The 22,629-nt window shown below is 36.4% G+C and overlaps 1 protein-coding gene across 1 annotated transcript; it reads right to left on the bottom strand.

The window, feature by feature from the left end:
• Positions 1–1,186: 1,186 nt before the first annotated feature.
• RAB12 (RAB12, member RAS oncogene family) lies at positions 1,187–19,607 on the bottom strand. The gene is made up of 6 exons (XM_063299114.1): positions 19,251–19,607; positions 12,366–12,426; positions 5,242–5,380; positions 4,320–4,409; positions 3,580–3,684; positions 1,187–2,539 (listed from the first exon to the last, which is right to left on the bottom strand). The coding sequence occupies exons 1-6, from the start codon at positions 19,486–19,488 to the stop codon at positions 2,426–2,428; spliced, it is 747 nt and encodes a 248-aa protein (XP_063155184.1). The 5' UTR covers positions 19,489–19,607; the 3' UTR covers positions 1,187–2,425.
• Between the last annotated feature and the right edge of the window lie 3,022 nt (positions 19,608–22,629).

Below are 22,629 nucleotides of genomic sequence, written 5' to 3' on the forward strand. Positions count from 1 at the left end.
TTATGACCCAATCTAGCATTTTTTTTAAATTATGCACCTGGTATTTCTTCTCCAACAGTCTGACTGGCTTATTTGCATGCATTTTCTTTCATTCATCATAAATTAAATGACTGCTAATTGTATTCCTACAGGCACTTCTATGGGAGTTAAATCCCTTTGCGTTTTCTACTTGCACTGTAATCAGTAGACTTTTTTTCCTTTGGGTTGTACAAGGAATTGGCAACATGAATACTGAAAGCTAAATGTGTGGTGCACAAACAAGTGTTGTTTTGAAGCTTGCAAAGCCGTCTCTTTTGTCATGACAAAATGAAAAGTCCAAACTTTCTAATCCGATATAAAAATCCTATGGATATTTAGTCATCATTTGAAGGCCTTTTAGGCAACCAAAAATGTATGAAGTCCTCCTTGGAATGCACAAGAAGGAACAGTACTGTTAAGATATAAACATATATATATAAATCTATTTTCTTATATTTTTATTCAAGAATTGAAAGCAAACAACAAATTTTAAATACAGGAAAATCACCTAAATGTTTATCAAGTTTAAATGTATTGTCCATAAGACTGTTTTCACTGTTATCACCTATAATACAAGTCTACAGCGGTACAAAAATGGCAAACTTTATCTAATCAATATGGTAGAAAGCCTTAAAGTATTCATATGAAGAATGACACTTGTATAGGCACATTGTGGTAGAAGAAATACAATTCAATTGTGCATTATTTGGACCTAAATGATTTAAATGAGGTATACTAAGTTCAATAAGAACTATTTTGTATACTTAAAACTGTAACTTTTTTTTTATGTCCCAGAAATCTGAAGAGAAAATGGCAGAAAAGTCAGTGGAATACAGACTAATTGCTTAGCGCATACAACTGAAGTTCATGCATTGATAAATCATCATTACTTTTGCTACAGCTTCTTGAAGTACTGTAACAAGCCAAAGGATACCACTTTGATTAGGGTTTTAGTCCTATACACTGACAAGGGACTGAACTGCATTGAACTCAAGGGAACTCACAACTGAGAAAGCATGCGTAAGATTTTGCTGCAAGTCAATACATCCATATATACAGACCCAACTATAAAGGTAATTTTAACTATTTCTCTCAAAATTGGATCTTTTTTTGGGGGGGGCAATATTTGAGATTTGGCATTCTAGTAAGAGATGCAGTTCCACTGTCATTCATAAATACAAAAGTTTATTGGCACATCATTAGTATAGAACGACAATGCTTTTCAATACCACAACATTAAAGACATAGCAAGTTATTCAAATACAAAACTACTGGTTTACCACAACTAAAGTATACAGTGCAGATTTAATAAAAGATATACTAAAAAGATACAGTTCACAAATTCATTGTGACCAAAACAAAAACAAAAAATCTAACCCCTCTTTAGCTCACAATTTTTGTTGGGAATAAGCTTACTTATAGGGAAAAAAAATCCTTCAATTTCTTTCAGACAAATAAACATATATTATTCCTTATAACACAGGAAATGGTTTAAAAATAATTTTAAAAGAATTTGTCTATGACAGAAGAAATATCTTTTAAACCTTTTTTAAAAAATAATTTGCAAATATCTCTCTGCTTTATACAGTATCTGACTGCTAGCTAATTTATGTTTGAGGACACTAATTAGGTCAAGGTGCCAATTCATCCTTTAAAAACTACACACTACAGAGCGCCTTGGTACACACATACAGATGGCCTAGGTTAAAAGTTAATAAATAAAAAAGCACTGGTGGCACCATTTGCCTGTGTGTTCAGAACTCAGTCTTGCTGAGATCACATGTTGAAATGACTGGAGGCCTACTGTATTACCTACTTGATGGATTGCACTCAAAGGCTTCAAACCCCTTGATCCCTACCCTAAGCCCCAGTGACCAAAGGACTTGCTTCTGAGTAATCATACACAGAAGTGTCTTACCAGCCATTTGAAGATGCTACAGTTCAATTTCTTTGAATTTATAAGGGATAATGCTGCTTCAGAAAGCTTTATACATGTCAAAATTGAAATTAAAAATATTTTTTTAAAAAGCTATCAAAGCACCATATACTAAGAGATTCTATTTATATCAAGGACTATTACAACATTTATGTTCAGAATAATTAAGTATGCATTTAATTTCTTACACTCTAGGTTTGGGAGTGCTGTGTTTCCCACCAAATTGTACAATATTTATAGGGCTGGGAAAAGAGAAGTGAAAAAACAGTTGTGGAAAGAGCAGTATTTAACCAGTTACAGCCTTATCCTACCCAGGTTTGCATATCTGCGTATTTACAAATTAGTGTGTAGTTCTGACTCTGAATCAAAGTGCAACGAACAACTGCCGTATGATTGTAATGCAGAATAAAACAGCCTTCCCCCTTCCTTTTTGCCAGTCATCTTTTCCATCCTGGGGGAAGCAACAGCAAGTCAGCAACAACGGACATGAGGTCTTGGAGGAGGCAGTTCTGGTGGAATTTCTGGCTCTGGTTGTAGGGACAGGATGCTGTTGGACAATTCATTTCTTATTACATCCAAAGGCATCTTAAAATGAAAACCGAAAATACTAATGTCAGCAGCATCTTACACAGAATTCTATTGAAGCTGATACACTATCTATAAGAGGTCTCAAATTCAAATTGTCATGAGTGCCATGTGAGGACTAGTTCATTAGCCCGAGAATGGCAGCATTTTAGTTTTCCATACACTGATACAAAAGTCTCTTTTAAATCAGAAATGAAGAAAACAAAAAGTATCATTGTATGCCATTAAACATAAATTCATTAAGTAGAAAAACAATTTTTACTGTTCAACAGGGTTATTTTTTAATCATGTCACTTTGGCCACTATCTAACAGCATTTTTTATTCCTCAGAATGAAAAACACCAGGATTTGGTTTTATATTCAAAGACACAGTCAACCTCTGTATTGCTTACAAACATTCATCAGTCAGCCTTGATCTTAGAACAGACAGGTTGAACTGAGTTCTCCTCTGCTGCGTCTGAGAGTGAGTCACACAAAAGGACTTGAAGAGCCTTATGTGGCACCTAGGCTGCAAGTGTGAGACCCCTACTCTAAAATTCAAGCACAGAGTTGCTTTCACAATATCGTCTAAATTCGTACCTTCAATTAAGATTATGTTAATTGCTTAAATAATATGTTAAATAATTATCCATAAAATTTCATCTTTCCTTACATACTGTTAACATTCAACCATATTAATTAGTGATCCTATGAAACATTTTTATTACTGCCTTATGGTAATAAACAAAAAGCTACAATTCTTCTTACTCAACTGAAGCAAACAGAAATAATTCAGCAATCGCACTGATAAAACCTCCTAAAATTGTTTAATAAATTAACCAATATTCTGTCACAAGTCTGAATGTTGCATAAAGATGGTGGAGAATTTGTAGATAAAACTGATCTGCAATTATGTTTGGTGGACAATAATATTTTAAACAGTCAACATTTTAAGTCCACAATCCTATATAGTTACCACAGATTAAAACCCACTGAACTCTAGGGCTACTTGTATAACATTTCAAAGCAAGCTAATTTATTGCAGTACAAAGATCATTTACCTTTTTTAAAATGTCATCAACTAGTTTCAAAAATATTTCATCCACATTAAAATTATCCTTGGCACTAGCTTCACAAAAACGCATCCCAGTTATCTGCTGAGCAAACTGTTGGGGGAAAAAAAAATAAAGGTTTATATTTCTGGGTTAGTTCAATCTCAAAAATCAAAACTATGTTTCACTGAATTAACAAATAATTCCTAAAACTTCTATTACAATAATATTATGTGACTGTAACTATAAATGGGTGATATTAAACAAACAAAAAAAAAACTAATGGAAACAATTTGGATTGGATCCCAAATTAATTTAACTAAAAGAAATTAATTTTTTAAAAAATGGTTAACACTGGAAATATGATCTAGTATTTTAAAATTTTATTTTTTACTGACATTATGCTGGTTTCTAATCCTAGCAAATCTTTGTCTTTTCTTTGCAATTTCCTCAGGGACAGAATTCCTCTGAAAGATGACACTATTTTTTATGTATCAAGAAGGTTTGGAGACAGACATAAGAGAAACAGCCCCTGCTATAAATTACTCAGAAATCCTCAGTTATCACCTGATTTGTTTACTCTGTATATCACTTGTAATGTGCTTAGCCTTAAGCAGTATTTAAGGGCAAACAAAAAGAAATAGATTTGATATTAAACATAGATTTAATATTAAGCTTGTGACTTTCACATTTACACAATAATTATTTCCCTCCTTTAATCAATGGATGTTCACTTTATCTTCACCTACTTTTTCTCCCTGTTGCCGACTAATCTCTCTGTCCACTTCACAGTCTAACTTATTTCCAACCAATAGTAGCTCTGCATCTTCTGAGGCATACTGGAAAAGAGAAAAAAAATAACCCCACAAAGTCATAGAATGGTCTGTTTCCACATAAGGCTCTAGCTTTCATGTAAAAGAGAATGAAGATATTGGATTGTTATATTCTTCATAAATTACATTGTTGATCAGTGTGCACATATTACCATGAATGACTCTGCCTTATCCTGTTCATTTTCTCCTAATTAACATTCTAGCTGCACAATTAAGTCACTGCTTTTGTTTCATCTTTGTTTATATATACTCCTATTTGTAACAAATTCTGCAGCAATTTTGCAAAATAATCTAATTCTTGGTGAAATGGATTGGCATTCTGATGTACATTGTTTCTAATACAATTTACTATTATGTGACTATTAAATAATTAAGAAATATAGGTAGACAAATAATGTACCAAATAGTATTGGGTAGGGGAGGCTTTGTTTCAATGCTTAGAGCATATAAATACACAAAAAGCTCCAAATATAGTGCTAATTTGTTTTATTTTATGTTTAGAAGCCAGCCTTTTCAAGAATTAAGTGCTACCACTTAATGCCTAAATATTGATCAATGAAGGGGAAAAATCATAAAGATTTCCTATTTTTAAAAAGTCATATAGCCCATTTGTGAAACTTGATCTTGTACCCTGTTCAGTTTTAACGATTAACAATGTGGAAATGTCTGATATAATGCAATACTATAGAGAACTGATAGCTAACCCTCAAGAATCTAGAAAATGGCCACATTGCTACTAGAGAACTCTTCAGAGCTATACCGCCACATTTAACACTGACATTAAGCCCAGTTTAAGGACCATAATCAGCACTGTTCATTTTGAGAAACAGAAGCTTACCTTATCAATCATTTTCATCCATTTTGGCAAATCGTCAAACGTCTCCTTCTTTGTGATATCATATACCAATATTATTCCCTTGGCACTTCTGTAATAAGCTGAGGTAATGCTGTTGAATCTTTCTTGACCTGCTGTGTCCCTAAGAAGCAGCAGCAAATGTTGATACAAGCATTTGACCACTTTACAGATAATCCCAAATTTCTATCAAAAATAAATCTTGCATCTTAAATCTGCATTTTTCCTACCAAACAGGAAAGAGCTACCAACCTCAGGCAGTGTAAAAAGAAAGGAAGAAAGAAAAAGAAGAAACCTCCCAAAAGAAAATAACTTCTTGGTAAGGAATCTACATGCAGAAGCCCATCTTGTTACAATGCATCTATTCAGTAAGTAATTGCAGTTACAAACTCATACAAGACTACGTGTGACTGTGGATTCAAGCATGCAATATAATGATCATAAATCTTGTTATTAGTGGCCTAGCTTCTACTTTAGAATCTCACCACTTATGGCTATACATATATTGTGGTATGTTTAAAAAACAACAACAACAAAAAACACAAGAGCATAAGCCAAGCAGAAGTTCAGAGAAGTGAGACATGGAGTTGCATAATCTCAGGGTTCTACTTAGATACGGCAACAAAAATGACGTCACTTGATCGCTTCCTCTGATAGTACAAGACAGTGAAGTGTCCAGACCTCCTCCATTTGCTCTTGGGCAGCACTGATGGCAAAAGATTTCCCTTGAGCATATGTTTCATGTTCCATCATATACAAATCACTTATCTCAAAACAAACACATTTTCTCCTAATTAAATCCTCCTAGTTTCAATGAGAGATTCAAAGAAGTATGTTAAGGATCATGAGAGATTTTGTTTTTATAATTTCAACCCTGCTTGAATTGAGAATAATTATTTTTAATTGTCTTTCATCAAGGAAAAACTACAATTTTACATTTTTTATAGAAGTACTTAGGAACCCAATTACAGGTTTTATTCATGTGGAAGAAAATGTCCTTTTGGTTCATCATATTGTTTTAGGCTTTCTAGGGAAGAGAAGAATACTTATTAAGAGTATTCTTTTAGTTCTTTGTCAACAATGCTATAATTATAACTTTACTATAACAATATTGTCACTCTAAGTGGTTCCAGAAGGAGCAACTGTGAATAAATGGCTTTTATTTTTATTCCTAATTGTTTTTTTTTAATTATGTAAGCTGCCCAGAGTTACTTAGGTGAGATGGTTGGCGATATAAATTGAATAAATAAATAAAAGTTGAAGTTACCCCTGTAAGCTTTTATACATATTCCTTATTTAAACATTAAGTAATCTGCATACTTGAAGTTCTTAAAGAAATGAAGTTCTAATCTTGTTCCAGACAATAAGTATGCATTAAATAAAGCACATGCATATCCTATAAATGCACATGCACACACACTATATATGTAAATACCACCATATACATTAATAATCTCAAGTATCAATCTACCATAAGTATCCTTTGGGCAGTGCATTTAATATTTTTCAGGGACACACATATTTGTATGAATATTGGAATAATTATTTAACTGATCATCTTTACAAAAAACTGTGTTTTTTTATGAACCCCTGTTCCCTGCATATGGAAAGTTAGATCTTTTTGTAATACTAGTCCTTCAAGTGGCATTCTCATTCTTCAACGTAATTTTTTGGATGAAGAGAGCTTGCATTTCCAGTACTTCTTCTGAATTTTCTAATCCTCACCAGGAAACGCAAATACTGTACCTTATTAGCACCTTTTCTGCATTTTTTAACACAGATTAAAATTTTCATTTTTATCATATAGGGAAAAGAGCATGACTATAATGAATTGACAAGGAAAGGGGCAGTGGATGGCAGCCTTGTACACAGGATAGAGATGCTGCCTTTACCTGCATTTTCTAGATGTCAGAAGGTCGTGTCAGCACCTGATCTTAGACATGCTGAGAACAACTTTTGCCTTGATATGATTAGAAAAGGATTTACACTGCTGCAGCATCAGGAATACTTTCAAGGTAAGTTCTTCTAAGGCAATAACCTTGATCAAGAGTCCCCAAATATTGCACGGGTTACATTTTCTTACCCAAGATAGCATGCAAAATATCCCAAACCATATTCTTAGGTCACAGTAGACAATGCATTAAATGGAGTCAGACATTTACAGAAAGCATATAAATGGGGTAAAGTTTGAAGCTTATAGGAAGGCATTAACTTCTCCCTGAAACTATTATTCTCCCCAAAGGGAAATTGTCCTTGATATTAACATTAAAACAGCTATTTAAGGAAATCAATTTTTACTGGCATGGAAACATACCGGAGGTTCAAACGAGGCCTAAACTGCTCTTTCAGTCAGAAATGGACATGAGACTCTGAGCAGCAGTGTTCCCTGAGACCCTTTTCTGGGGCCATTAGACCTTGAGTGCTAAAAATTGACACCACAGTTTTTTGCCAATGAGTTGGGAAATACATGAAAACCATAAGGCATGTTCTAAAATAGGTATAAAGAACTCCCAATTTTTCCCAAATCTAGGCCCACCCACAAATGATATGGCCCCACCTATATTGTTATCAACATCCCTCCCATGTTAATTATGGCCCCTAGCCGCCAATAGTTGCCCAATCCTGTCTTCAGTCAATTCCTAAGTCCAGTTTCAGTTCTTACACATTTTAACAGTTCAATGCAAATCCAGAAAAAGCAAATTAGCATTCTGACTGAGATTCATTAAACTCAATGCACATACAAAAGTGTTTCTGTATGCACAGCAAGATTATCTATTTTTTCCCCAAATGTCTCTTCCTTAACAAAGCTTGGTTTGGAGGTTCTTCCAATCAACAGGAGAAATGTTTAGAGAGAGACTGAATAGCTACAGTGAGAAGACAAGCCATGATACTTCAGTATGTATGTACTGAAGACTTAATTGTACCAAAGAACAAAAATAGCAGTATGGAAAATCCTACAGCAGACAAGGTTATGTCTCAGACATATTCATTGCAAACCATGTATGTATTCCTTGAGTTCTCCATCTACAAATCAATAGCAGATTCTAAGAGAACCTGGGCAAACATAAATCTATTGAATCCATAGCTCAAATACAACTTGCTATTCAAAATTACAGAATAAGGAAATATATGTGAAAACCCAAGAGATTTTCTCCCACTTTAGACAGAGAAACAAACATCTGGTTAGTTTCCATTATCATCAGTTTCCATTATTATCATTGACCTTATCATTTATATTTAGTCATTATGCTGACAATTTTTTACACAACAAGGAGGCCCAAATTGCATCCTTGAAGTTTCATGTCACTGAACTGTTGCAATTATATTTACCCTATCCTTTTAGTCTTTTTGGATACTGAAAAGGTAGGGCTGCCAAAGTACGATTCCAATTTGCTTTTCTGCTTCAACAGTAACAACAATGCTCCATTTTGTACCTGATGGCATTTTTTTCACAGCCAGTTTTCTACTCACCGCTGCCAAGACAGTACCATTTCTATTTAATTTGACCAAGTGAACCTATCAAATCATGGATTACATACTTGAAACAATGGCGCTATAGCATATTTAGTTATTGTATAATAAAAAGCATATGAAGTCCATGAGGTCATACAGTTGAAAGAAGAGTGGGATCCACAGAGGAAATCAGGAGCCAAAGGTTTCCTGGTACTTGAGAAAGTAATGTTCTCAGAATTGCTTTTCTTCTTATGGGTACCAAGGTAAGCTGGTTCAGAGATCTCCAAACCTTTTTGCGTGGGGCACAAAGGGTTGGAGGGGGAAGGTGAATTGGATAGCACATGATTCCCAGAAGGCCACTAAGCACAGATATGAATAAAACCACCTCTTTCTATGCAGGTTACATTGTGATCTGAATCTTTTGCAGTCACCGTGACCACACACTTTTCACTCTAATTTGTCTCAACAAATGAAGTTGCTTTAACCACCCAGAGTCCCCTGATGGGAGGAGATGAGCGGGGACAAATTGGATAGATAAACAGATAAATAAATAAAAATATAATCCAATATGACATTTAATTTATCTTTTTGTAGTAGAACAGCCAAAAGAGGCCCTGGGAAGACATGATTTTTAAAGTTTGCTCCTAACAGCAATATTTCTCCTGCTACCACCATCTTTAGGCAGCAAATGTCAACAGGGAAGATGCCAGGGTAAAAAATATTGTTAAACCCATGGCCTAAGAACAAAGCAATTATGTAAAGAGTCAAATATTTAAGCTCTAAGGCTCTAAAAGAGGGGAACTTTTTTTTAACAATTATACTTTTCTATGCTGCCTATATTGGATTATCATATTGTGAAAGGTAAATGTGTAATACATGCAGTCCTGCTATATGCCATTCTTAAGATTTTTTTTTCCAACTCTTTTCAGAAGACCTTTGCCTAGACTATGAAAATATTATGCTTTATATTCTATAATTCACAACTGGACAAACAAAAGGAAAGAAAATTGACCTAGCATTCTACATAAGTACTTCTAAATAGAATGAAAATAAAGCATGCTGAGTATGTACTTTAACACTACCACTCCTAATGTAATAATCAGTATCTCTTGATGTACTGCTTTTGCAGATAATGTAAGCCTTAATTATACCTGTTCCACAGGAAATTAGTTTCACCAAACATTTTTAGAAGGCATATACTTGAATTCTAGCTTTGATTAAATAATTGTTTAAAAAGATAATAGAAAGGGGAACAAGAAAAGGAACAGTATTTGTTAAATTGTAACTGAAGTGTCCTCCAAACTGGATTCTTGGACACAACAAAACAGAAATGGTTCACTATTGTCTTCTTCTAGTCCCCACCACCCTCCCCATAGCCTACAGACCTGGAATTCCTTGATGATCTCCCATCCAAGTATTAATCAGGTTTGTTTTTACAGCAAACAGAAGATAAGCAGAAGCATTTGTTAAGCTTGAAGCCCAGATGCTTTAAAAGCCTCAGCTTAATTCTACAGCCGAAGTAATTTCTTAAGAAAGTTATGCAACTGAGTAAGATTCCCAATTCCTAGAAGATGAATTGGGAAGTGGAGGGGAAAATCCTACAGCTTGAATGAGAATTTAGCCCAAATATTAAAATACAGAGTGTGCCAGTCACATTTGTATTATGAAAGCCTTTCATCTAAAGTGCATCTTCATTAATTCAAATGGATGAGAAAAATCCTTGTGTGCTTTCCCCACCTCCACTGAATGGAAAAAGCCTTATAAGCAAAAGCTTTAGTGTACATACATAGCCTGGTATTAAACAACTAACTAGATGAACACCATTAAATCTTATTATATATTAAAGTGTAGGAAATTCATATGAACTTTATTTTCAATGAAATACTACTGTACTTCATGTTTATATGTGCAAACCTCCATTTGTTTAAGCCCTAAATGTAATGTATTTTTAAAACTTTCATTGGGATATCTAAAGGAATACTAGGTATGGAGAATTTCAGGACTAAAAGGCTCTTTATCATGCACCAGCAAGGGTTGAACACCCAGTATCTTTTCAAAAGCCAAACTGTTCTGTGAATATTGGTCTAACCAAGCCACAATAATTGGTTAACTTTACTCTAAAAGACAGTGGCAGATTGAAAAATCTACATTACCTCATATTAGCTTCAGTACAAACCATCATGGCTAACCATCATTCTGGCTCAAGTACCAACTCTGTGGCCTTAGGATTCCAGATGAGAACACAGATGAGGAATGAAGTCATGCCAGTAATTTTCAAGTATTAGAGTAACGGATGATACGAAAGATGCAACAGCAACTAACTCAGATGGAAGCAAGACAAACACATGGTGCGACAAACAGAGTTGATGGTGACCTGCCAAGAGGAGTTAGTAAACTGAATTGACTGCATCTATGCAAAAGTTAAGTATTACTAAATTGTTTCTATGGTATTATCCAAACAACCATTGAATTCCCCCTCATCCCTACTAGGCTGTTAGCATATCTAGCAGTTATTACTAGTATTATTTATGCATGAAGCTCTATTAATACACTGGGCTAAGAACATTAGCTAGCTTACAGAAGATTGTCTAAGTAAAGCTGGTTTAGTCTCTCACAACAGCTATTTTCACCACACTACTGTGAATAATTTTGTTGTATGTAATGTGCTAGTGTAAAAATTTATCGGATATTAAATAACATAGAAATTGCTTATGACAGTCATCATCACTCATATTTTGGAACATAAAGAATTAAACTATGTTACTTTCTTAAATACATTTTTCTTATTATTAGAAATCACTAATCACAGAACAGTATTTTTTTTTCAATTTTTCATGGGTGCAGTATCATATATGGGAGGGATTTTCCCAAGTCTGATTACCCAAGTTTAATACTGTGAATAAACTATCAATTAGACATTTAGATTCAAGAACTGATGCTGGGGAATGGAGATGGAGGCACTATTGCTGCACTATTATTTTCCCTTTAGAACATAAGTTTATCTGTACCAAGAAAGCTAGACAACCCAACTCAGCTTTTTAAAAAGCCCAAAAACTATTGATAATTGTTCAGCTAGGAAAAGGCTTTGAGATCTTTTTGGAGTCACTGGGAGTCAGGCAGCATATAAATTTAATAAATTTTTACATAAATAAAATGAATAATGTAATAAACGATTAATTTTTATTGTTGTTGTAAACTGATTTGGCTTAAAGTAGGAATAGAATGTTTCAATAAATAATACAATATGCAGACTACAGACAGTCCTCTACTTATGAACAGGTTACGTTTCAAGAGGCTGTTCGTAAGTCTATTTTGTTCTTAAGTCCAACCAAGCGTACGTATGCAGCATGCCATAAACTAAACACTTCCTGCCTTCTGGGACCTTCTAGGTTGGAGTTGCAGACAGGTTTGTTTGTATCGGCAAAAGTCTGTAACTCAAAAGTTCGTAAATAGAGAACTGTCTGTATTTCAAGCTCATATTTCTACCTTCTGATCACTACTTCAGAAGTTGCTTGTTCCTAGGGCTATATGCCGTGTGAGAGAAAGAAATTCAGCAGCAAGTGAGTTAAAAGTTAATCATATTAGGCAGCATACCGAAACCATGCTAGAACACAAAACTTCAAAGAACATTCTGCTGGTTGCATTTTTTTACTTACCAGATTTGTAATCTAATTTTCTTTCCTCTTAGCTCTACTGTTTTGATTTTAAAATCAACACCTATAAATAAAATACAGTAAATAAAAGAGGAGGAATAAGCAGCAAATGCAAATACAGGTAAGATTATTTTGTACCTGTTCATATAAGCAAGTTGAATATGAGGACCTGTGCTACCTGGGAGACAAAAGACAGGTATTGCATATTCTATATGGATCTTAAGCACTGAAGAACTGAAAATGCTTTCAATAAGTGCAAAGGTTCAGTGTTATGATTTATTTAACTTAAATTAGATGTCCCTCATACCTTCACCAGTTTTATAGGAACCATCTAAAACTTTACATTAAAAAAAAAAAATTCTAACTCCATCTAACTCAGTTTTGTTCTTTCAGTGGAGAGAAAGATCAAGCTAGAAAAATCAAGGTTGTCCTATTCCTACTGAAGGATTTTTGTCCATTTTAGAGTGCTCATGGATCTTATGTGGCATTCTTATGATATTCTTGTTTCACTATTGTCAATAAAAACCCGAAAACCTTTAAAAACGATCCTCCATTAAGTTCATATATATCATATATATTTCCCAAGTACTGTAACTTACAACACAGTATACTGATCTTGAGAATACATTGCAAATGGGTGAGATAAATGGTCAGCCACTCATGAGTGCAGTATCACTGGCTTCAAACAATATTTACTAAAAATACATTAAACTCACAGAAAACATTATTCATTGACAACGTAAAGATATACTACATACATAGACAATATCTTCTAATGCACATAAAATATGACACAAACATTTTTTAAGAAATACTGATCAGGATCTATAGAGCATGCAATTTGTTTTATGTACCCAAAAGAATACTGGGCCTTTGCTTTTCAAATGGCATAACATGTATATTCTTCCATGTGTCCATGTAGAGGAGGTTCAGAAAAAAATAGGTATTAAGGCATAATAGTCTGATAATATTCCAAAAAAATGGATCAGTGAAAAAAGTGGATCCAATTTTCTAAAAAATGGATCAGTGAAAGCCTTGTTATGTCTCAAATTGCTTTTCTGGATTTTGTTTTAGTCATGTTGTCTCCAAATGTAGATCATCTGATCTAAGAGTTGCATAATTGCCTGTCTCTCACCTTCCTGAGATAGAAGAAGAAAGAATCTATCCCCTACAGTGCCTTCAAAATGCTCCTTATTTGCCTCATTATTATTGTCATTGGCCAGTTTTAGTTTTCTTTCCATTTGAACATGAAGTGCCTATGAAAGGCTAACACAGCCTGAGGTACCTACATTCTCCCCCAATTTAGAGCCCTTATGTCTAAATCTTGGAGAAGGAAAATAAAATAAGTGTATTTTTCTAGACACAATTATTAGCAGATATTCTTTGGTTCTGTTTATGTACTAGGAGAGGTGCCCCAAGGGATGATTACAAGAACATAATAGCAGCACTTTGTGTTCTTGAAGAAGAGAGGTGAGAACTATGGTAGGCAGGGAAAAATGTACAGGAAAGCGTTTAAAGGGGCTGGCAATTCCTATTTATTTACTACTCATGATAAAAGGTTGTGTTTTACAAACCTTGACTCAGACTAACGGTGCAAAACTGGAGGAGATGGGTTAAAGACCATTCTTTTGAGTGGCATGCCAAAAGCCACATTCAGAAGTGATCTCTTTGCATCCGTTAGAGTTTACTCCCAGATAACAGTGCACAGAACTGTAGTGTAAGCTATGTCAATTAGGGAACAAGTAGGCCAAAGGGAAAAAAGGCAAATACAGAATAGACTTGGCCCTGAAGCCTGACCAATCATACATTAGAAAGATATCCTACATAATGCTGCAGTAAACTATACAATCAAATCATGTTTTATCTGTGCTGTTTACAGCTGTGCAACCTTAAAAGTTACACCAATTATAAAAGAGTTCAGTGTATTCTGAAAAATGCTAAGATAAAATCATAAATAACATTGGTGTGAGAATCTTAACAGAAATTTTCCTACAGCCTAGTAGGAAGTCCTGCAAGTCATATAATCCTTTCTATATAACTGAAAAACACCATGAATCTCAAATGGTTCATTTTCCAAAGCCAAAAGTAAAGTTAACTATAAAACAAAATCATACCTAGCTGTTTTGCTTCTTCCTATACTACTTCAGCTGTTTATAACTTGACAGCTGATCTCTTATCTTATTTTGAAACCAGCATTCATTTACTATACTTAGTTCCACCCATTGGTTCAATTTTCACTTTGTTAGACATCACAAATGACCCAATCCAGAGTAAACGGTTGTTCAGTCTTAAAATCAAAATTAATAATATACTTAAGCAAAGTGTTCCATTTTATTGGTTGCCAACTGATTTAGGGCAATGGGATATTTGATTCCAGTATATTATATTCTTACAACTCACCATACATGTTTGTCTGCACAATGTGGATTCTGAATCTCAACTTGGAACAAAAACTTTTGCAGAGAGGCAATGTGATGCACTGGCTCAAATGTTGGCTTTTTACATGGGGAAAGTTAAAAATATTTTGTGGTTTTGATAAACATCAATCAGTTATGGACAAGCCACTTTTTCAAACAAACCAAACCAACTTTGTACTTCCTTAAAGAAAAATGTTACAGAATAAGAAGTAAAGCCTTATGTCTATAGCCTTAAGAAGTGAGTACTTGGCTTGCTGAAATCCAGAGGTTTTGTTCATTTGTCCACTTTTCTAAAGACATGCTAAGACTTTGTTTCAGAACTTACTTGGCTATTTTTTTGTGTGATGAGCTGATACAAGTCTTTAGTTCATCATTCACCTGATTTTATTCCATACATATTGTGCTGAATGTTTAGGAAAGGACTCACTATTTAAAATGTTTTCAAATAAAGAAGTGGCAACTATAACTCTTTAGAATAGTTCATTTTATATATTCAGAATATTTCACTGTAGAAACCATACATACTCATCTAATCAAATCGCACAACAATGAAATGTATTTTTGAACTCTTTATAGATGTTTCTAAACTCAAAATATATGTAACTTCATTTTTCACAATTGCATTGTAATGACATTAGAACAAGTTAAATTTAAGATACTAAAGTTGATTTCAAACATTGTATACTTTTGGAACATTGGTCTATGGGGCTACGTTGTGATGATTTCACTTCTATAGGTTATAAAGGATCAGTAGAATATTACTAACTGGCTGTTGGGATCTCCAATAAACCTCTACATGAAGCTCCTGGGAAAAATCATTCTGGATTTTGCCATTAAATGTCATCAATATACTCTCCCTCCTTTCAACAGGTGCCAAATGATAAAAGCTGTGGCAATCTTATACTACTGTCTGGCTACAGCAGTAGCCTAAATGTGGTCAAGACAAACTACCAATAATTAATGGGCAAACTGGCCTGGGAAATGGAAGTCCACAGTTCTTTATGGTGTAGGACTACCTGAGGAAGTTGAAGTTTGCAGCTTTGAAACATTTCTGGTTTGATAGTACTCCTGCAGTTTGTTTGGGAAAATATTTGTTGAACTCGTGTCAGATGCATTCCTTCATGAATAAGGCAGATCAAGCTAGTTTACACATGTTATTTACCATTAATTTCTGATTTGCTCAGAAAGGAGTCAACTTAGAATTTAAATTTGTCTAAAAATTATATAGTGTATGATTTGTACATTCATATAGTGGCTTAGTATTATATGGGAACCATGCCAAAGTGTGCATATGTGAGAAGAGGTTTACAGAAATAGTTTATCAAGAATTTGGCAGACTGTGCGGCATGATAACTGTTCTCATATGGTAGAGCACAAGATAGGAAGCATGGGGAAATGGATTCGACTTCTCTACCACAGATCTTGTATATTATGTAGGAAATATTAGCTATTAAAACACTGAAAACAAACACAAAATTTTAAAAAAGACTCTATGATTAGTCAGTGCTATTCATTAACTTCTGCAATCCTTGCTTCCAGTTTCTAAAGTTAGTATACATATGATTGTTGGTAAGTTACTATTAAAAGTAACACATATTGCAATCTTGTACAGTACATGTTTACACAGAAGTAAGTCCTCCTGATTGCAGTGAGATATGCTCCAAGGTATAGGACTGTAGCCAAAGTAATCTGTTGTTATATTCTATAACTATATTCTGATTTAAGTTAAAAATTTCCTTTCAGTAACTAATCCATATTAAATAAAAAGAAATCCCTTTAACCACGATAAGGGAAAGCTTAAAATCAAGAGTGTGAACTATAAGTTTTCAAATCTAATGAATGCAATATATGCAATTTATATCTATTAAAATATATTTCGCAGTGTGTCCTGTATAAATTCATTTTAAATGTATATTGAGCTGCTATCACTAGCATGCTGTAAAATATGAAGCATATAAAAAGATTCTCTGCAACTTTATGTAATGGACAGTCCTATAAAGTCCCACAAGCACGCAAATTTCACTGAACTCGAGCTGTACATTATATGATTGCTGTAAGATTCTACCATGGTAAACTAACTCATTTTAAAAAAGAATGCAGACAGTTAAAATGATGTACCAGACACCTTAAAAGCCAACTCCCCCACTGTCAAGTTCCAGTTGCAGTTTTTTCACAATCATGAAATGAAGCATTTCACAAACATTTACTTTGTGAAACAAATAAACAAGCATGTTTATTTCACAAATATTTTAGGAAAGGTAATAGATCTGGTCTGACCAAGGAAATTCATTTCTTCACTTGCCTATTCCAATGAGAATATTTATATCTATTTAGCAGGTACAATTTGGTATTTGGCTTCTGAATCGTATTTCAGGATAGTGGTTTTCAGGCCGTACCAAGAAACCTTAGTGAAAGTTCACTATATTTCTTTTAAGAAGTCACTAACGTCAGTATAATTTTTATGAAAAGCAACTTGCTCATCAACATCAGTGTTCATGTGTTGATTATGAAGCTCATAGATATAGCTAATGCATTTCATTAACTCAAGGTAAGCTACAAATCATCTTTCCAATGCAAATGAAGCATATGGCACATACCCAGAGGTTCCCTAGGAGACAAAAGAATGTGTGAAGTATTATTTGAAGCAGGAATTCTATAAATTACTAAAAGTAATCCATAAAAGTTTCACTCAAGAGAATGGTATTAAAATACTAAGGCTGCAGTCCTAAATACACCTTGGAGTAAGCCCTATTAAAAACAGTGGAATTTACTTCTGAAAAAATATGCACAGCACTACCATATGACAATCCCAGCCTTTCCTTAAGAAAAGTGTATAAACCATAGAGGAGTGTTTCAAATGGTTGATAATTTTTAAAAGTAAATCTGTACAGAGATACAACTTTCACTATTCAAAGGGTGCAGTCAGTGCAATACGTATATTTTCATGGCCTCTGCCTGTGAAGATACAGGCAGATACTGACCAATGTTGATTTACCTGTGGACACACAACTCTCCCCACGCCATAGCTGCAGATCTTTCCACAATCTGTTTCTATGTTGTCAAGTGACATTAATGTAGTACTGTATGTTGGTTTTTTCTGGATACCAAGCCAAAGAGGCAATCTATCATTCTTTTAAGGTTCCCTCTCTGTCTTGTTCTAGTAAGAAAAAGCCACCATGTTGCAGTTGGACATGACAATCCAGAAACAAAACAAAGAAGAGAGACCTACAGCCACACGCTTCTTGAAGAAAAACCCTTGCGCACATTTGCAACTAGATCACAGTTGACCATGGCCATTTATGTCCAAATGGGCAGAAAGAGCCACAGAATGTGCCTGCAGTAGCAATGGACAGATACTGTATTGTGATTATTGAAGGTCCACTGATGCTCGGTTACAAAAAAAAAAAACATGACTTTAGTAGTCACCAACGAATATAATTTAATTTTTTGGGGTGGGGGGTGCCCCTGAGTTGGTGACTGCCTGGACAAGTCCCTGCAGTTTGCTTGACAAGATTTTGGAAGTGGTTTGCCATTGCCTTTTTCCTAAGGCTGTGTGTGTGTGACTGGCCCAAGGTCACCCAGCTGGCTTTGCGCCTAAAGCGAAACTAGAACTCACGATTTCTTGGTTTCTAGCCTGGTGCCTACTACTACACCAAACTGGCTCTCCAATCTTCTAAATAGTTATACCTAATTACAGGCACTAATTCTGTGAAACTTTGAAACATTTCCTCATGAAGGAATAATTCTAGTCATTTTAATTGATGGCTGTAGATTCTTACAGTATTCTTTATGATGTAAAGTGACTAGAAGTGTGCGCAGTATCACAGGTGTAAGTGTACTACAAAAGTGCATAAAAGGACTGAAGAATTGGCACCTTTATTTTTCATTTCTTTCCAGATGAATCAAGAAATACTGCCTCCCCATCCTGTGATAAAATGATGCACTCTTATCAGTGTTTCTTGACCTTGGCAGCTTTAAAATGTGTGGACTTCAACTCCCAGAATTCCCCAGCTGGAAAATCAGGGAGGGAAAATCAGCTGGGGAATTCTGGGAGTTGAAGTCCACACATCTTAAAGCTGCCAAGGTGGAGAAACACTGCACTATATTTCTAAAAGTAGGAGAGTTTCCCTGACGTACATCCCACCGGTTATCCTCACTAGAAGCGCTTCCGATCGTGGCACTGCGTGTGTGAAAGCGATGGAAGGAGGACAGAGGATTTCACGACAGTCGTCATTAGAGATGCGCCCAGGGTTGTTTGGGAAGCGGCATCCCCAGGAAAGAAATGGAAGAGGGTTGCAGTATGTCGGGGAGTTCAAAGCGCAAATCCGACACTTGCCCAGCCCTGAACGGCGCTCTCGGCTGCCCCCCCCGCATCCGCCTGTCACGCGATCTGGCGTCGTCCATCTACCCAGTCAAGGCAGACTTTTCCTCTCCCTTCCCGGCCACCACACGCCGACCGGCCTCCTCGTACCTACGGTTGATTTGCAGGCCTCGCAGAAAGTGTCGTCCGTGAAGCGCTCCATCAGGCTGGTCTTGCCGACTCCTCGCGAGCCGATGATGATCACCTGAAGCTTGAAGTCGGCCGGCCGCGGTGGCTGTTTCCTGCGGCGGGCCTGAGGCCCCGAGAGCGCGGGGGAGACCCCGGCCGAGCCCAGCCCGCCCCCGCCGAACCCCGGCCCCCTCCGCTGCAGCCCAGAGCCCGGCTCCATCCACTCATGCGGCTCGCGCGGCCCACTCCCCGCCACCTCAGTCAGGGCCCGGCCCAGGACCGGCTGCCCTCGCCCGCCGCGCGCAACACCTTGCCCCGGCCCGAGAAGAAGAAACGAAGAAAAGAACCGGGGTCCAGCCAGTGGGTGCAGCCGCCCGGAAGTGAAGCCAGAGGCGGCCCGAGACAGTCGATTGGAAGAAGCGCCACCTGGCGGCCAGGAGGACGAGGTGGGAACGGAGACTTTCAGTCAATTTAATCCGTTTACGCGGTCACGTGGATCAATAGTTGTCTGGAAGAAGAGGCTGTTCGGTTGCCCTTCAAGCATCCAGCATTCTGGGCCGGGGAATGGAATTCTTATAGCGAGTATATTTTTAAAACCTCCGTCCACGCAATGCCTTTTAAACTGCTAAAAAGTAGTCTAATCTTTATCACCGTTGCCCCATTGTTAATGGGCAACCCCAATATAGAAGGCTTCTCAACTTTTCAGCCATTGCTGCACTTTAATAATTAACTTTATCAGTTGTGTTTCCTACACTGTGAAATTGTTCGCCATGCCAAAACCCAAAATGGTGGTTTAGAACACAGTTCCTAATCTTCGCAGGGATGGCAAGGAAGTCAGGATGGCAGCTGCAACTGTACCAATGCCAGCTGTGCCCCTTTTTATGTGTGCCATAGAAAAAGGCAGGACATGATCACAGGATCATAGCTGCCATCTTGACTTCTTTGAAACCTCGTGTAACAGGAGAATCCCTATTTTCCTTAATTATTATTATATTCTTTGTGTAGGTGGGCAGACTTACAATGCACTGGGGTAACCATGTTCATTGTAAAAAGTTTATCGAGCCCATTTGGGGCTGAGAACCATTCCAAAATAGAAATGACGTTGGAGGTTAGTGCCTTGCTTGCAGAATAACACTTTTTAATTCAAAAGCATTTAATTCTTTGTTACCATCTAGGAGTAAATTGGATTTGCACAATCCAGATATAATGGTGTTACTCTGTGGTCATAAAACTGTAGAGGTGAAGAGAACATCTGGTGGTGGAGGATCTATCAGAGAATCTCTGACAGATGACCATCCAGCCTCTCTTTGAACTCACCATGTCATGTGCCAGCCTGTTCCACTAGCTCATTGTTTCTCAACCTTAGCCACTTTAAGCTGTGTGGACTTCAGTTCCCAGAATTCCTCACCCAGCCATGGAATTCTGGGAGATGAAGTCCACCCAGCTTAAAGTGGCCAAGGTTGAGAAACACTGCACTAGCTGTTAGCTCATACAGTCAGGAAGATCCTTCTGTGTCTAGCCTGAACCCCATTCCTGTAATTGTAGATCACTGGTTGAAATCCTGCCTTCTGGGGTAATGGTGAATAAATCCACCCATTTCTGGGTGTCACTTTTTTACCCTTAGTTGTCTTTTCTGTAGACATCTCCAGATCTTTTAATGCTTTGTCACAGGCCTTGGTTTCTGGACCCTTCACTTTGGTAGCCTTCCTCTGAACTTGGCCCAATTTGACCCTATCCCTTTTGAATTATGGCATGCAGAACTGGACACAATATTCCCAATGGTGTCTCACCATGGCAGAATAGACTGGAAAAACTACTACCTCTGATCTATGCTGCAATTACTGCATCCCAATGTAGCATTTGTGGGGGGAGATGGGCGGTGATAAAAATTTGATTAAACAAACAAACAAATAAATTTGCCTTTTTAGTAGCTGAATCACACTGCTGGCTCATGTTTAATCTGTTTAACTATTTAATTTATTGAATAAACAATAAAAGCCAAAGGAGTTGGCTGCACCAATTGTCTTTCCTTTTCTGAGGAATATATTATATTATGGCCAGAACTATACAAGTAGCCCTTGCTTATTGATTGCCTCATTCAGCAACTGTTCAAAGTTATGATGGGGCGGAAAAAATAACTTTATGACCACTGCCCCCATTTATGATCTTTGCAGCATCCCTCAGCCACACAATCACCATTACAGTTAGTATGCATTGTTCGATGCCTGACCTGTTGCTTTTCTTTTTTTTCTCCCCTTGCAGAGTGGAGAGATTGGAGAGGAAGGGATTACAAGAGAGTAAGCAGGCCCACAATGGGGAATACACTGTTTGCCAAGCATGCTCATGGTTGCTGGCACCAATGCGTTGCTTTTGATGTGTATTCCCCATTGTGGGCCTGCTTACTCTCTTGTAATCCCTTCCTCTCCAATAAATGTAAATACAAACATTGATTCCCTTCTTGTTAATTATCCCAGTGCGTGAACATTACAAAGGGCAGTGGAGTGGGGAAAAGGAAAGCACACTCATGGTCATGTGATTTCCTACTTAGCAACCGCTTTGCTTAGCAATGGAGTTGCAGGTCCCAATTGTGGTGCTAAAGGAGCACTGCCTGTAGTACCCTCCACTGCTGCCTGAAATTGACAAGACCTTAATCAGTTACATGCTGAAGGCTTTTGGCTTCTAACCATCTCTAGCATATTCCTGTGATTGAAAAACCAGTCTTTCTGAGGCTGGGAAAAGTAAGTTCATATACATGTAGGTTATTTTTTTATATATAGTTTTTCACAGTAATTTTTATTGTAGATGCCAAGAAAGTTAAACAGTGTGTCTTCCTTCCCCCACATTTGACCCCCTTTCTAATTGTCCGTGTCCTTTGCCCGTTCAGGTACCTGGTAACCCTAGTTTTGAATGGGTCATTAAAACTTTTTCATTTCACATCCCTTTTGTATTACTTTAGATATAATTTATTTCTATCTCTATTTTTTTAAGATTTGTTTTCTTAATAGGTGTATTTTGATACTGGTTTAGATTTATGGTATTGTTTTACACTGTAAATCACCACAGTACTTCTCTGGGACCAAAAGGAAGCTCATAAATATAAACATATAAAAATAAGAAACAAAACATCAGTTAATGGATGGTTGTATTAAGTGAATCTCAGAGAGAATTGCTAACTTTTCAAGTGATTGCTCTAAGTATGCCTTTAAGAACAGCATCCTACAGAGACATTAACACATGGCAATTTTTATTGTCAAATGGTGAAAAGATTAACCTTCTTAACATGAAGCCACTGTTACAATCACAAGAATGTGCTGGAACATCTTTTAAAACATCAATTCTCAACCATACTTCTAGCTTCTTT

The sequence above is a fragment of the Candoia aspera genome, chromosome 3, assembly GCF_035149785.1.
Source record: "Candoia aspera isolate rCanAsp1 chromosome 3, rCanAsp1.hap2, whole genome shotgun sequence".
NCBI classification, from domain to species: domain Eukaryota; kingdom Metazoa; phylum Chordata; class Lepidosauria; order Squamata; family Boidae; genus Candoia; species Candoia aspera.

What these genes read in the sequence shown, in the direction of transcription:
- RAB12 (XM_063299114.1), bottom strand. Translation starts at nt 19,488, where the DNA reads ATGGAGCCGGGCTCTGGGCTGCAGCGGAGGGGGCCGGGGTTCGGCGGG. An exon ending in GGCCTGCAAATCAACCGTAG is followed by an intron (nt 12,427 to 19,250) that starts GTACGAGGAGGC and finishes TTTTATTTATAG; the next exon opens with GTGTTGATTTTAAAATCAAA. An exon ending in TTGATGACATTTTAAAAAAG is followed by an intron (nt 2,540 to 3,579) that starts GTAAATGATCTT and finishes TTTCATTTTAAG; the next exon opens with ATGCCTTTGGATGTAATAAG.